The sequence below is a fragment of the Xyrauchen texanus genome, chromosome 2 (assembly GCF_025860055.1).
Source record: "Xyrauchen texanus isolate HMW12.3.18 chromosome 2, RBS_HiC_50CHRs, whole genome shotgun sequence".
In the NCBI taxonomy this organism is placed as follows: domain Eukaryota; kingdom Metazoa; phylum Chordata; class Actinopteri; order Cypriniformes; family Catostomidae; genus Xyrauchen; species Xyrauchen texanus.
The window spans coordinates 4,476,265-4,490,979 of NC_068277.1; the positions used below are offsets into that span (position 1 = coordinate 4,476,265).

The following is a 14,715-nucleotide window of genomic DNA, read 5'->3' on the forward strand; positions in this document are numbered from 1 at the left end:
TATTGTTAAATGTGTCTAGACTTTGATTTATAGTGATTTCTACATCCACTTAAGCCCATATCTTATTTCATGTATGGGATGTATTTATTGTATGTATTTTCATAGTTATAAATTTTAAACTCAATACTCTGTAATTTTTGTTTTAATTTTAAAAGCCTAACCAGGGACAGGGGTTGCAAATTAGTCATGGCTAGAAACCTGTATGCATGGCATCTACTTTGTATTCTTTATAAAGCAATGTTTTATGCATTTGTCCCTGTCAAATAAACATTAAATAAAAAAATTTATAATAAATATTATGGTTTATATAATAATATTTTAAAAGATTTCATGAGGATATTCTTTACTTGTGATATGCCGGCAATAATGATTCCGGTCGACATGTCTGGATGTTTAAATTGCGGCCCCTTTAAATATAGTTCACAAAACAAAGCATTCTGAACAAACGTTGCCGCCTATTTCAACTACGTTAGAGCGTCCACTAACCATCAATAGCGTTGTTAGCAGGACAGCCAGAGCGAATTTTGACGCTCTCGCCGCCTCTGGTCCGAACGCACGGTAAGGGCAGCCGGTGGACTTTCTGGTGCCCTTCTAGGGAGTTAGTGCCCTACGCAGACTGCATAATCTGCTTATTGGGAGCGGCGGTACAGTCTAAATGTGAGATTTGACTTTTTAAATATGAACCTGTATTTGTACAATAAATTGTTATTATTTTTTACAGCTAAATCCACCTCAGAAAAATTCTAAACCAAAAATATGATGTTTAAAAATACAAATGTAGAAAATTCACCACAAAAAAAGTTCAGTTTTAAGTGCCGCATGTCAAGAATTCAAATGGACAAATATCAGATTTAAATCCTTCAATCATTGTTTTAGCTCCATCCAAACCGGCGACGCTTTGAAACGTTTCGAAACAGCTCGATGGACGCATCGTTTGCAGAAATCACGTGACTTGGCCAGTTTTATATGCGCTCCGATCTTTTGGGACAAGTTTGAAATAAAATATCTGTCGGTTTCATGAAGTAGTCACATCACAAATCCAATATTAATTCCATTCATTATTTCCAAATATTTCCTCCTCAAAAGTACTAAAAGAACTCGTAATGAAACTACAATTCCCATCTCTATCAAAATAGTAATTATAGTTAATAAAGCATCAGTAGATGTGTCCAAACCTTTGACTTGTAACGATCATATTGTTCTTTAAAAACACGTTGATATGAGGCAAATCAAGGACCGTGGAGGAGGTCCACATTAGAGTGTGTGCATGGCAGGGTTTTATTCATGTGTGTTTGTGTCACTGCTCTATGTAATGGTCTCTCGTCCACTCGGTTTCTCCTCGTTTCCTGTCCTGTCTCTCGTGCTGATGTTCTCGCTGAGATCTCAGTGGTCCTCTTTGCCTGCTGTTCCTCTCGTTGTAGTCGTATTCCTTCTCTTTCTCTCTGCAACGATGATGGTGATGATGATGATGATGATGATGGTTTGGTCGAAGCATCTGCTCTTCTTCCTCTTCTGTTCGGTGTGTTTGCGAGTGTCCGTGGGAATGCTCATTGTAAGTGGACTCCCTGCTCTCCAGCGTCTCTTGTCGGGAAAGTGTCTGCGCTGTCCGATTGTGGTGGTGGTGATGATGTCTGTTGTGCTGATGGTTATGGTGATTGTGGCGTTCAGTCCGTGTGGATGAAGATGGGTGGTGTGTGTGATGTGTTTGGAGCTGTTGTTGATCTCTGTTGGCTTTAGTCTCCCTCTCGTCCATATCGTCATCTGGTGGTTGTTCTAAACTTGTTTGCCTCTGAGATTGGTGGTGATGATGATGATGATGATGGTCTTCAAGAACTCCCCTCCGGTCGCCCACCGGTCTCTCTGTCTTCTGATCACCCCCTGCAGCCTGGTTTGGCAACACGCATGGAATAACGCAGTTATTTAGACTTAAAAACTACATTTGTCAAATGGATTATGCAATGCACGACTGTAACTAAACACACACATGCAAGTCTCCATTTATATTGCACAGATGACCATCACAACACGGCAAATCGTTACAAAAAACACATTAAGTCAACTTCTAATCTCCTGTTACATCCGTAGAATGCGATTAAACTAGAAATTGGATCTGAAATGGCTTAAAAATCAACCAGACCCTCCCAGCTAATTCTGACATCATGTATTCACTCTCATGTTGTTCCAAACCCATACGGCTTTCTCTCTTTGGTGGAATAGAAAAGGAGATATTTTGAAGACTATTCGGGCTGTTCATTTCCACACAAAAGTGTAGTGACCAGGGGCTGTCAAGCTCCAAAAATGACAAAAATTGCAACTCGTGGGCTATAATCTGAATCTTCTAAAGGCGTATAATAGCTAGCTTTGCAAAGGAGACAAACTGAAATTTAAGTCATTATTCACTGAAAACCTTTGCCGTCACTGAATCATTTGCATTCCTGCTTATTTCAATTTGCCATTTTATGGAAAACAGCAACGTGAACATTCTTCAAAATATCTTCATTGCGCGTTTAAACAAACAGCTGAACCTCTAAAGTATGAATTATTTAATAATAATGGTAATAATAATAATATTATTATTCTTTTCTTATTAATATATTATATTATTATTATATAAATACAACTGACTTCAACGCACACGTGGGAAATGACAGGGACACCTGGAAAGGCGTGATTGAGAGGAACGGCCTCCCCGATCTGAACTCAAGTGGATGTTTGTTATTAGACTTCTGTGCTAGTCATGGATTAGCTATAACAAACACCATGTTCGAACATAGGGATGCTCATAAGTGTACGTGGTACCAGAGCACCCTAGGCCGAAGGTCGATGATCGATTTTGTAATCGTGTCATCGGATCTGAGGCCATATGTTTTGGACACTTGGGTGAAGAGAGGGGCAGAGCTGTCAACCGATCACCATCTGGTGGTGAGTTGGGTCAGGGGGTGGGGAAAGACTCTGGACAGACCTAGGAAGCCCAAGCAAGTAGTGCGGGTGAACTGGGAACGTTTGGAGGAGGTCCCTGTCCACGAGATCTTCAACTCACACCTCCGGCGGAGCTTTTCAGGCATCCCTGCGGAGGTTCGGGACATTGAACCGGAGTGGGCAATGTTCAAAGCTTCCACTGCCGAAGCCGCGGTGGAGAGCTGTGGCCTCAAGGTTTTAGGTGCCGCAAGGGGTGGTAACCCTCGAACACCATGGTGGGCACTGGTGGTCAGGGAAGCCGTCCGACTGAAGAAAGAGGCCTTCCAGGATTTGTTGTCCCGGAGGTCTCCGGAGGCAGTTGCAAGGTACCGACAGGCCCGAAGGGCTGCGGCCTCGGCCGTGAGGGAGGCAAAGCAGTGGGTGTGGGAAAAGTTCGGAGAAGCCATGGAGAAGGACTTTCGGTCCGCACCAGAGTGCTTCTGGAAAACCGTCCGCCACCTTAGGAGGGGGAAACGGGGAACCATCCAAGCTGTATACAGCAAAGATGGGACGCTGTTGACCTCAACCGAGGAGGTTATTGGGCGGTGGAAGGAACACTTTGAAGAACTCCTAAATCCCAACACGCCCTCTATGCTAGAGGCAGAGCAGATCTTTACTCTCGTAAGGATCATGGAGGGGGCCTGGGATTTGCCCATCCGGTCTACATGTGTTTTGTGGATCTGGAGAAGGCGTATGACTGGGTCCTCCAGGAAAGACTGTGGGAGGTGCTGCGGGAGTACGGGGTGGGGGGGGTTCCCTTCTTAGGGCGATCCAATCCCTGTACGTCCAAAGCGAGAGCTGTGTCCGGGTCCTCGGCACAAAGTCGAGTTCATTCCATGTGGGGGTTGGTCTCCGCCAAGGCTGCGCTTTGTCACCAATCCTGTTTGTGATATTCATGGACAGGATATCGAGGCGTAGTTGGGGTGGGGAAGGTGTGCGGTTCGGTGGGCTGGGGATCTCATCGCTGCTTTTTGCAGATGATGTTGTCTTCATGTCATCATCGGTCCGTGACATTCAGCTTTCACTGGATCGCTTGGCAGTCGAGTGTGAAGCAGCTGGGATGAGGATCAGCACCTCTAAATCTGAGGCCATGGTTCTCAGCAGGAAACCGATGGAGTGCGTACTCCAGGTAGGGGAGGAGGTATTGCCCCAAGTGAAGGAGTTCAAGTACCTCGGGGTCTTGTTCACGAGTGAGGGGACAATGGAGCGGGAGGTTGGCTGGAGAATCGGGGCAGCGGGGGCGGTATTGCACTCGCTCTATCGCACCGTTTTCACGAAAAGAGAGCTGAGCCGGAAGGCAAAGCTCTCGATCTACCGGTCAATTTTTGTTCCTACCCTCACCTATGGTCATGAAGGCTGGGTCATGACCGAAAGAACTAGGTCATGAGTACAAGCGGCCGAAATGGGCTTCCTCAAAAGGGTGGCGGGCTTCTCCCTTAGAGATAGGGTGAGGAGCTCAGTCATCCGTGAGGAGCTCGGAGTAGAGCCGCTGCTCATTTGCGTCGAAAGGAGTCAGTTGAGGTGGTTTGGGCATCTGGTAAGGATGCCCCCTTGGCGCCTCCCTAGGGAGGTGTTTCAGGCACGGCCTGCTGGGAGGAGGCCTCGGGGAAGACCCAGGATTAGGTGGAGAGATTACATCTCCACACTGGCCTGGGAACGCCTCGGGGTCCCCCAGTCAGAGCTGGTTAATGTGGCTCGGGATAGGGAAGTTTGGGGCCCACTGCTGGAGCAGCTGCCTCCGCGACCCGACTTCGGATAAGCGGTTGAAGATGGATGGATGGATGGATGGATTACATAAACATTATTATAAAATAATATTAATAATAATTTAGAGTATGTTTATAAATTATTCATATTATGATAGTTTTTACACATTTTACAAACTGTTTTTTATTAATATAATATTATTAATATATTAAATTAATTATATAAATATATATTATATTAATAATCACATTATTATGATATATTATAAATATTATTATAAACTAATAATATTTTAGAATACGTTTATATTTTGATTGTTTGAATTATTTAATAATAATAATAATACAATATTATTTACATACTATATTATTATAATATATTATAAACACTACTATTACATATTAATTATTATTATATTTTATAATATGTTTCATAATAAACTTATATTCTGTTTGTTTTTGTTTACACATTTTTTTTCCCAATATTTGTCGGGATTTTTGAGTATCTATTATATGAAATAAGTTGTTGTTTTAACTCAGTAATTAGTGTATTTCTCATTTGCTGTCACTTAAATTGTATTATATCTATCAGCATCATAACGGCCCATCAGCCACCCGGCTCACTAGATATTGATATTGACCTTTGACCCTTGTGCTGAAGAGCTGAAGTTGCATAAGCACCTTTAGTTGTGCATTAGACGGCGGTTCAGGACAGACAGCGGGAGCGTCCGTCTCTGTGGTCTGACTGACACTGGGAGGATGAGTGGACTTCCAGTACGCTTCCAGATAATCAGCCATGTGCTCACAGGCGTCTTCTAACTGATTCTCATCCAGAATGATGTCAAACAGCTCCTGCATACAGAACAAACACAGAGTGAACAGTGTGTGATATTTAAACTTCAGTAACTTTTTTTTGCAAACTTGGGCTAATCCACAAGGAAGGTGAGCTATTTAATACTACGAGATGATCCACACAAACATGTTGACACACTGTCAAGTGTCGGCTGCTAATCGCAGGGTTGGCGGTTCGATTCCTGGCCCACATGACTCCACATGCCGAAGTGTCCTTGGGCAAGACACTGAACCCCAAGTTGCTCCCAATGGCAGGCTAGCACCTTACATAGCAACTCTGCCATCATTGGTGCGTGAATGTGTGTGTGTATGGGTGAATGAGTCGCAGTGTAAAGCGCTTTGAACACCGTTAAAGTTAAAAAGGCGCTACATAAGTCCATTTACCATGGTGTGCGATATTTCTCCTTTATTAGATTTTTTGAGCCTACGCACTGAAGCAACATGGATATTTAAACTTCTCTGTGTTTGGCACAGATGTTTTTTCAGCTTTTTGTCTATTAATGACAATATAAAAATGCAGAAATGTGACACTGTGGTTTGTGTGATGGTAAGGTTAGCTAATGTAATTAGCTCAATATAAAAACACCAGTCCTTATATAATAGTATACTTAAAACAGTCAAAATTAACACGTTAATGCATGCAATTATTTTTAACACGATTAATGCATTTACCAATATGGCATTAGATTCATATATTTTATTCAGCTTAGTGCGAGTTCTGAACTGGATAATTTGGATGAACTCTCATTACATGAACAGTGCCAGCGCTAAAAGCAGAAAACTAAGATGCTCGCTGCAAGCGCTTTTCATGTGGAGTTAAAAGCGGCGATAATCATGTAAATGCAGCTTCACGATTGCTGTAGCAAAGTGGATAAGCACTATTAATGTCTAAGAGATGTAGGGCCTTATTTTAAGAGTGTAAGCATAAAGCGCAGCGCAATTCTTTAAGTCATAAGCGCAAAGTCGGGTGGTAATTTTGTGCAAGCATGCGCTTAGTCTAAATCACCATCGCAACGCACAAATTGGCTGGATCAAGTGCAGTTTAATTCAATTTAAATCATAAATACAATTGTAAATATATAATATTATGAATATGATGTTCTTTACTTTCAGAATTGGGACATCCGCTTTATTACCACCTGCTGGTGAAATCTCCACAGTGTAAATGCAGGAACTGAATTTGGACTTTGCGCAGAGTTAAGAGACGGTATTGAAACGTCTTCACGCAATGACATATTTGAAATGACGTATTTCTCAGGAAAACGGCAAATTGCACTTTGCGTCTCTTCGTTTACATACAATACACCCACAGTAGTGCAAACACTCTCACCCACAGCCACTTGCGCTCTGCGTTGGCACGAAAATTACATTTAGAATTAGCGCTCACACGAAAATCGGACAAGACGTTGCGAGTGGTCGTAACACGTTGCACTGCGCTTTGCACACTCATGAAAATAGAGCCCATAATGTGCATTGCAATGCATAGTAGTCAAACTCCCACTTATGGTGCGTTCACATAAAACGCGGATTCACCTTGCACCTTGCATTGCTCGCACGAGTTCGTCCGCTGGATTAAATTTGTGTTTAAATTCGCTTTCGCGCGAGTAACGCGAACCCGCGAGTATTCCCCCGTCTCTTCCGGATAAGGACAGGAGGCAGGGCTTCCACGACAACTTACGTTTCCGCCACCAACTAAGGCTGATATCACAACGATTGCTGCTCTGTATCTGTTGTGGAAGTCCCAGATACGTTGACGTTGAGTCGTACAATTCCGAGTGACCACACACACCGCTACGACCATTTTCTACTACGTCAGTGACATCCGGACAATCTCAATGCTGATAGGCTTTCGCGACAACGCATCATGTGGATATTTAAACGTTGGTGGAACATTAGCGTGTTCACGTTTAAATCAATATTAAACAATAGAAGTCAGTGGAAAGTCTCCAGGATGACTGTAAAACCAACGAGAGTGTGTACTCACAGATGGGCACTGTGCCAGTTTGTCTGCTGCCACCATCTGAACATTGAGATGTTTGGCCTGAGACTTCCCTCTAGACTTGATTAACCTCTGAAGAACCTGAGAGATCCAGAGTCACAATGATTATCAACACCATAACAATGACAACAACGTGACTTCATCATCAAAATACCAGTCAGTGGGATTTTAGCTGGGACACAGTGGAGGACACTGACTTTGTTTCAAACCCAAGTGAGCTGCCTTGTAGTATACTAACTAAATAGGCACCCTTCTTAGGCAGCATCGTAACTTAAATTGAACCTCATTGGTGATTGATTAAACCCTTGTGCGTCAATTTAAAAAAGCTTCTTCGAGAAAAACACGACAGAGTCAAAAATCTGCCATAATAATATTATATATTAATATTATTTTCCACTTCAATGTGTTAAAATTTTTTAACCAACATCAGTCCTGATCATAACTACCAAATATTCATTCATTTTCCAAATGCCAGTTTGTTTACATAATGCTACTGTTGTTTTACACACACACACACACACACACACACACGTTTAGCTGCATCATTTATTAAATTGGCCTGCTGTGCTCTATAATAGAGAAAATAGGGGAAAAGCATGTATTTGCTCCATAGGCTAAACATGAGAAAAGTGGCGCCATCTGGTGGAACTTATTAAAAATGTCAATTTTGAAGCCAGGGCTCAGAATGAAAGCAGGATATCATATTCCCTACATTATAGGGACTGAGGCTGAACAAATACACCCCTTTGCAAAAATGTTTGCCATTGGCATTATGCCAACATGTTCTCTGCAAGCCAAAATGATCGAAAAAACAAAAATTACAAAAATGTATCGAATGTCGCACAAGGGTTAAATTGCTGTACATATACAGCGACTGTGTTAACAGTCACTCAGGCGTGCCACACAAATACAGCACCTCACGTTCATGCGTGACGCTCAAGAGACCCAACGTATGCTCTCATCTGATTCCAGTATAGATTGAATTAGCATGTTGCTAAACTAACAACTCAGTTCTCTTATAAGCAAAATAAAAGTAGATCTATTTTGGATCAATGCAACATAGTAGTCGATAAAATCAACTTTCCCTCGAGTTATTTCAGCTCTATCTGCCATCTTGGATAGAAATTTTCAATACGTTTGTCGCAATGCATTCTGAGATGGATTGAAGCGCACTTGCGATACTGCCTTAGATTTTGGCTAAACTGAGTCACCATACAAGGCACCATTTTGGAACAGCTTTTGCATTCATAGCACACTTATGATTGCTTAACATGCTGTCTAGTAAGTCAGCTCACTAGGGTTTGGAAAAGAGCGTGTGTGAATGCAGATGTGACCTTGAACTGGACTTTGTGTGTGTGTGTGTGTGTGTGTGTGTGTGTGTGTGTGTGTGTGTGTGTGTGTGTGTGTGTGTGTGTGTGTGCACCTTTGGAGATGTGATCTTGACGTAGACAATAAGAGGAGCTAAAGAGGTCTTTCCCAGTTGAGCCGGATGGTTTATTGTGTCCGCGTCTAGAACAACCAGTTGTAATGTCCGAGCCAGCTCAAATATTCTCTCGATCTCACTCTGTACCTCCGCTGCAAACACACACATATGTACATTTACCTTGTCCAGACAATATGGAGAGCTTGTTCAAAAACATAATGCTTAATGTTGAGACACTATAAGGAAACCACCGGTAAGTTGACTTTCTGAAGTCTCTGTTTGTTTGAATGGACGAACATGTCAACTTCTGGTTCAACCAATGGTGAGCGGGACTTCCTGTAATCATGTATATATAAGGGGACTGACTAGTTTTGATGAACAATGAAAGCCAGACAGTGGTGCAGAAAATAATGCATATGCATAAATAAATAATATATATAATGTAATATAGTATGTGGCTATATTCATGGAAAAATCCAAGTTAAAATATAAAAACAGGCCGATATAAGACGTTTATGATCCATTTTGAATAAAAAACTCTGATTGTGGACTGAAAACATTACAGACACTTTGTCTAATGTGAAAAAGACTACAAATAAAAACGATTTGACTTGAAAAAAAATTACTGAAAATGACTGACTTAAATAGTAAATCTAAAATTAAAATATATAAATATATAAAAAATTTACATAATATACAGAATAAACCATAGGAAAAAAATATGAAAATTATTCTGAATTTAAGAAAAAAAATATTAAGAAAACAATTATGCATATAAATTAATATTTATATTATATATATATATATATATTTTTTTTATGCCAGCTTCTATGGCTATTTTCATGGTAAAATACAGATTTAAATATAAAAACAGTAAAAATTAATTAATTAATTAAAACCCTATATAAGATGTTTAATACCCATTTTTAATAAAAACTCAAAAACGGACTTATTAAAAACAATAGTAAATCTAGAATAAAAATACAGTATTATATACAGTATTTTTATACATTTACATTTAATACAGTAATATAACATTTTAAAAATGATACTGTATAAACAATTGAAAAATAATCAGAAAATTATTCAGAATTTTGAGAAAAAATTATAAAAATAAATCTTATAAATAAATAAAGAAATAGCATGTTTGTTTTTTAATGACAAGCTTCTAATCCAGGTTTAATTATAGACACAAGCTACTTAAACCCCAAATAAGATGTTTAAAATCAGATTTTAATAAATAACAACATGGACTGAAAACATTTTCTGTAAAGCTGCTGTGAAATAATGTCTAACGTAACGAGCAACACACAAATAGTAAACGAATATACAAATCTAATATAAAATAATACAAAATAAAACTAACATTAAATACTTAAAAATAATAAATAAAAAAGTTTGTTTTTAACACCATGCCAGTGTCAAAAATGACTAGTTTCATACTGAAATCCAGATTAAAATGTAAAAATAGTTTAAAACAACAACAAAATGTATATAAGATATTAATCTCTAAAACTGATTCTGAACTGATTATAATAAATTAATAAATCTAATATATATATAGCGAATCAAAATAATAGGGCTATATTGTGCATACCACTGAAAAACAAACAAACAAACAAACAATGATCAGTTTTGATTGTACAAGAGATTATACCAGTGTAATCAAGAGTTAACAGATCCCCTCCCCTCACTGTCTCTCTCTCTGTGCGCATGTGCGGAGTGTTCGGGAGGAGTGTGTGAGTGACTGAGCGGCGTGTTTGAGTGAGTTTCATACTTTTTCCTTTTTTCTCTTTATAGATTAAGGTACATATTGGTTCTGCAGTTTTTTATTTTTCTGACTTCGTCAGCAAAAGAGTGCAGCAATGGGGTTGAATTCTGATGGATTTGCGTCCTTGACCGCACGCCACGGGTGCAAATGTTTATCAGACGAGACAGTGTCAGTGGAAGATTGTTTAGTTGCTGTTGGTAATGCAGTTGGTGCGGTGAACATCTTATCTGCATCGCGAATGAACAAGGCAGTTGTTATTTTTCTGAAGGAAACGTTTATGGTTGATGATTTGGTTGAACGTGGATTATCAGTGAGAGATACATTTATTCCGGTTTTGCCGCTGTCCAACCCCGCGAAGAAAGTTATCCTTTCAAATGTACCTCCGTTCATTCCAAATGATACGCTTGAGCGCATTCTGGCGCTTACGGCAAATTAATGGGACCGATCAAAATGATTCCGCTTGGTTTAAAAACCCGAATTAAAGCACATCATGTCATTTAGGCGTCACACGTTCATGATTTTAAATGTTGAATTTCAAAATCTGGAAGTTGCTGTAAAACTGACATCGAATGGGAAAAATTATACGATATTTATCTCTGTTGATTCAATGAAATGTTTTACATGCGGGAAACAGGGCCATGTAAGACAGTCGTGTCCTTTAAATATGGAGGCTGAGAAGGAGAGTAATTCTGTAACGGAACAGGTGAATACCGCTGCGGATAATAAAAACATTGCAGAAAGTACGTCTACTGACAATGTACAACTAGATCAAACTGCAGTTTTATCTAATAGTGGAGAGGGTTCTGGTGTGCTTGCACAAGATTGTCCCACTGTAGATACAGACGGAGCCCCCGTCATTAGTACACATGAAGATGACAATGCTGTTGTTGTTGAGGAGCTCATTGCTTCAGGGGTAGTTAGTGATGCAAAATACTATAAAATGAATTTTCTTATTCCCCATTTAAAACCTCCTTTTTACACAGTTCAAGAGTTGAGCAATTTCCTAGACGCTACTAAAAATCAGAGAAAACCCAAATTGGATAAACACTTTCCTGATTTAGAACTTTTCGTGGAGTCTGGTGCCATTGCCAAGCGAAAGGCGACCTTGGAGGAACTAGATCAACCAAAACGCTACAGGCTTAAAAAACTTGTTAGCACGGTTAGAAAAAGTCTAAATTCGCGTCTGAAAAAACATTGATTTTATGAAAAGTGTTAAAAGGCAGATGTGGTGGGTTGTTTTATACCCCTTTATTATTCTTGTCATGACTTTTTTTAATATTGGGTCTCTAAATATTAATGGTTGTCGTAGTTCTGTAAAAAGAAATGATCTTTTCAATTATTTAATTCTTAAAAAGGCTGATGTGATCTTACTTCAGGAAACGCACACAGATTTGCAGAACCAGTCACAGTGGTCTAGTGATTGGAAGGGTAATGTACTTCTGAGCCATGGCACAAACGTGAGTGCAGGGGTAGCAATTTTGTTTTCACCCCGGGTTGGTGGTATTTTAAAGAGTTTTGATATAATACCAGGAAGAATATTACGAGTAGATGTTACTTTAGGTGACACAGTTTTTTCTCTGTTTAATGTGTATGCTCCAAATGATGGCCGGGAGCGCATCACTTTTTTTGAAAAACTATCAGATGCATTATCGCACTGTCCCCAGGATAATATTGTTATACTGGGGGGTGATTTTAATTGCATTTAAATCAGAAATTGGATCGGAATCATAATGAACCACATCCTCCTTCAGCCAAGATTCTGAAAAGTGTAATTGATTATTATAATTTTGTCGATTTGTGGAAAGATGCATTTCCTGGGCTTAGACAGTACACTTGGATGAAAGTCAACTCAAATAACATGTCTGGATCTAGACTTGATCGTTTTTATACTGAATTATGTAATAGGGGAAGGTTTTTTAGGAATTCTATTTCGCCCACTTTTCTCTCAGACCATCATTATATTTGTATGGCTATTTCTGTTGAGACCACTAAATCCTATAAATCACTTTGGCACTTTGATAACGGTTTACTTCAGGATCACTGCTTTGTCCACTCTTTTCACCTCTTTTGGGATTCTTGGAGAGAGGAGAGAGCAAATTTTCCATCCTTAAGTCAATGGTGGGATGTCGGCAAGGTGCAGATAAAAATATTCTGCCAGCAGTTTACTGCACATACCAGGGGTGCCCTAGTGGAGAAAATGAAAGCCATTGAACAAGAAATCCTTGGAGAAAGCAGTCACAGTGCCACAGGATCCATCTCCACTGACTCTTTTGAACAAAAGAAATTTCTGTTACGCAGCTTGGCGGAAGAACAAGGAAAAACTGCCCTTTTAAGGGCAAAGTTCACCCGCCTAAATAATATGGATTCTCCTACTGCTTTTTTCTTTGGACTTGGAAAAAAAGCCAAGGGCGCATAAGCATCTTCATCAACTGAAGCTTCCAGAGGGAAGAATATTAACAACACAAACAGAAATGAATGCTTTTGCTATTTCCTTTTATAAAGATTTATACCGTTCAGAGCCCTGTAATGGAGTAGAAGCTGATGTTCTTCTGAGTGACTTGCCTCAATTATCAAACAGGGACAAGATGGATCTTGAGAGCCCTTTGACAATGGCTGAACTTTCGAGAGCTGTCCAGGAGTTGAATCCTGGAAAATCACCTGGTTTGGATGGTCTTTCATCCGAGTTTTATAAATCTTTCTGGAACTTAATTGGCCAGGATGTGTATGATGTTTTGGCGGAAAGCATTGAAAGAGAGACCCTTCCTCTAAGCTGTCGGAGAGCGGTTTTAACTTTGATCCCCAAAAAAGGAGACCTTGGTTGCTTAAAGAACTGGCGCCCCGTCTCCTTGCTGTGCGTTGATCTAAAAATCTTTTCGAAAGCCTTAACCAACAGATTGAAGAACTGCATAGAAACTGTTATTCACAACGATCAGTCTTACGGTATTCCTAACCGAACAATATTTGACAACCTTTTTTTGGTTAGAGATATAATTTCAGTGGCAAAAAGGCATAACTTGGACATTGGTCTACTTTCTTTGGACCAAGAAAAAGCCTTTGATAGAGTGGACCACTCTTATTTATTTAAGACTCTTGAGGCTTTTGGCTTCGGTCATCATTTTGTGTCTTTTATCAAGCTCATGTACAGTGATATTTACAGCATGTTAAGAGTAAATGGAACATTAACTAGACCTTTTTCAGTGACAAGAGGAATAAGACAAGGGTGTCCTTTATCAGGTCTACTCTATTCTATTTCTATTGAGCCTTTTTTAAGTTTGTTGAGAAAAAAGATTATGTGGTATTGGTGTTCCTGGTTGCCCCAAAGTACCCCAAGTAAAACTTTTAGCATATGCAGACGATGTAACTCTGATAATTAGAAACTCAAATGATATTGAAAATATTATTTCATGTTTGAATATTTTTCAGAAAGCTACCTCTGCACGCATAAATTGGGAAAAATGTGCTTCTTTGTTAATGGGAGATTGGCATAGTTCAGGACCTCCTAATTTACCAAATCATTGTAAATGGGCACAGGATGGTTTAAAAGTTCTTGGCATTTATTTTGGAACTGACCAGTACATGGAGAAGAACTGGGAAGGAGTGGTTGAACGGGTTATTGGTAAAATCCAAAAGTGGAAGTGGATTCTCCCACAGCTTTCATATAGAGGGAGATGCCTGGTGATCAATAATCTGGCCGCTTCGATGCTGTGGCATAAGGTTACAGTGTTAGATCCCCCTAAAGAACTGCTTTTAAAGGTTCAAAAGGCATTTGTTGATTTCTTTTGGAATGGCTATCATTGGCTTCCTCCTGGAGTGCTGTATCTTCCCGTTGCAGAGGGAGGTCAAGGGAGGTCATGTTGAATCCAAAATTGCAGCAATGAGACTACAAACATTGCAAAAACTGCTGTACTGCTCTGATGGTACTGCTCAATTTTTCAATCATGGAGTTTGTTAAAATTTTCAAGAGTGGGTGATGAAAATTATGGATGTGCAGAACCTTTGTTTTTTA

At 39.7% G+C, this 14,715-nt stretch overlaps 1 protein-coding gene across 4 annotated transcripts in view; it reads right to left on the minus strand.

Moving 5' to 3' along the window:
* Positions 1-506: 506 nt before the first annotated feature.
* cacnb2a (calcium channel, voltage-dependent, beta 2a) overlaps positions 507-14,715 on the minus strand; it is a 48,717-nt gene continuing 34,508 nt past the window's right edge. For all 4 annotated transcript variants that reach the window (XM_052140072.1, XM_052140090.1, XM_052140081.1 and 1 more), the window contains exons 10-13: positions 8,939-9,090; positions 7,501-7,596; positions 5,346-5,516; positions 507-1,885 (exon numbers count right to left, since the gene is read on the minus strand). In XM_052140072.1, coding sequence (XP_051996032.1) covers positions 1,298-1,885; positions 5,346-5,516; positions 7,501-7,596; positions 8,939-9,090 — 1,007 coding nt within the window. In that variant the 3' untranslated portion in view covers positions 507-1,297. The remainder of the gene's footprint in view (positions 1,886-5,345; positions 5,517-7,500; positions 7,597-8,938; positions 9,091-14,715) is intronic.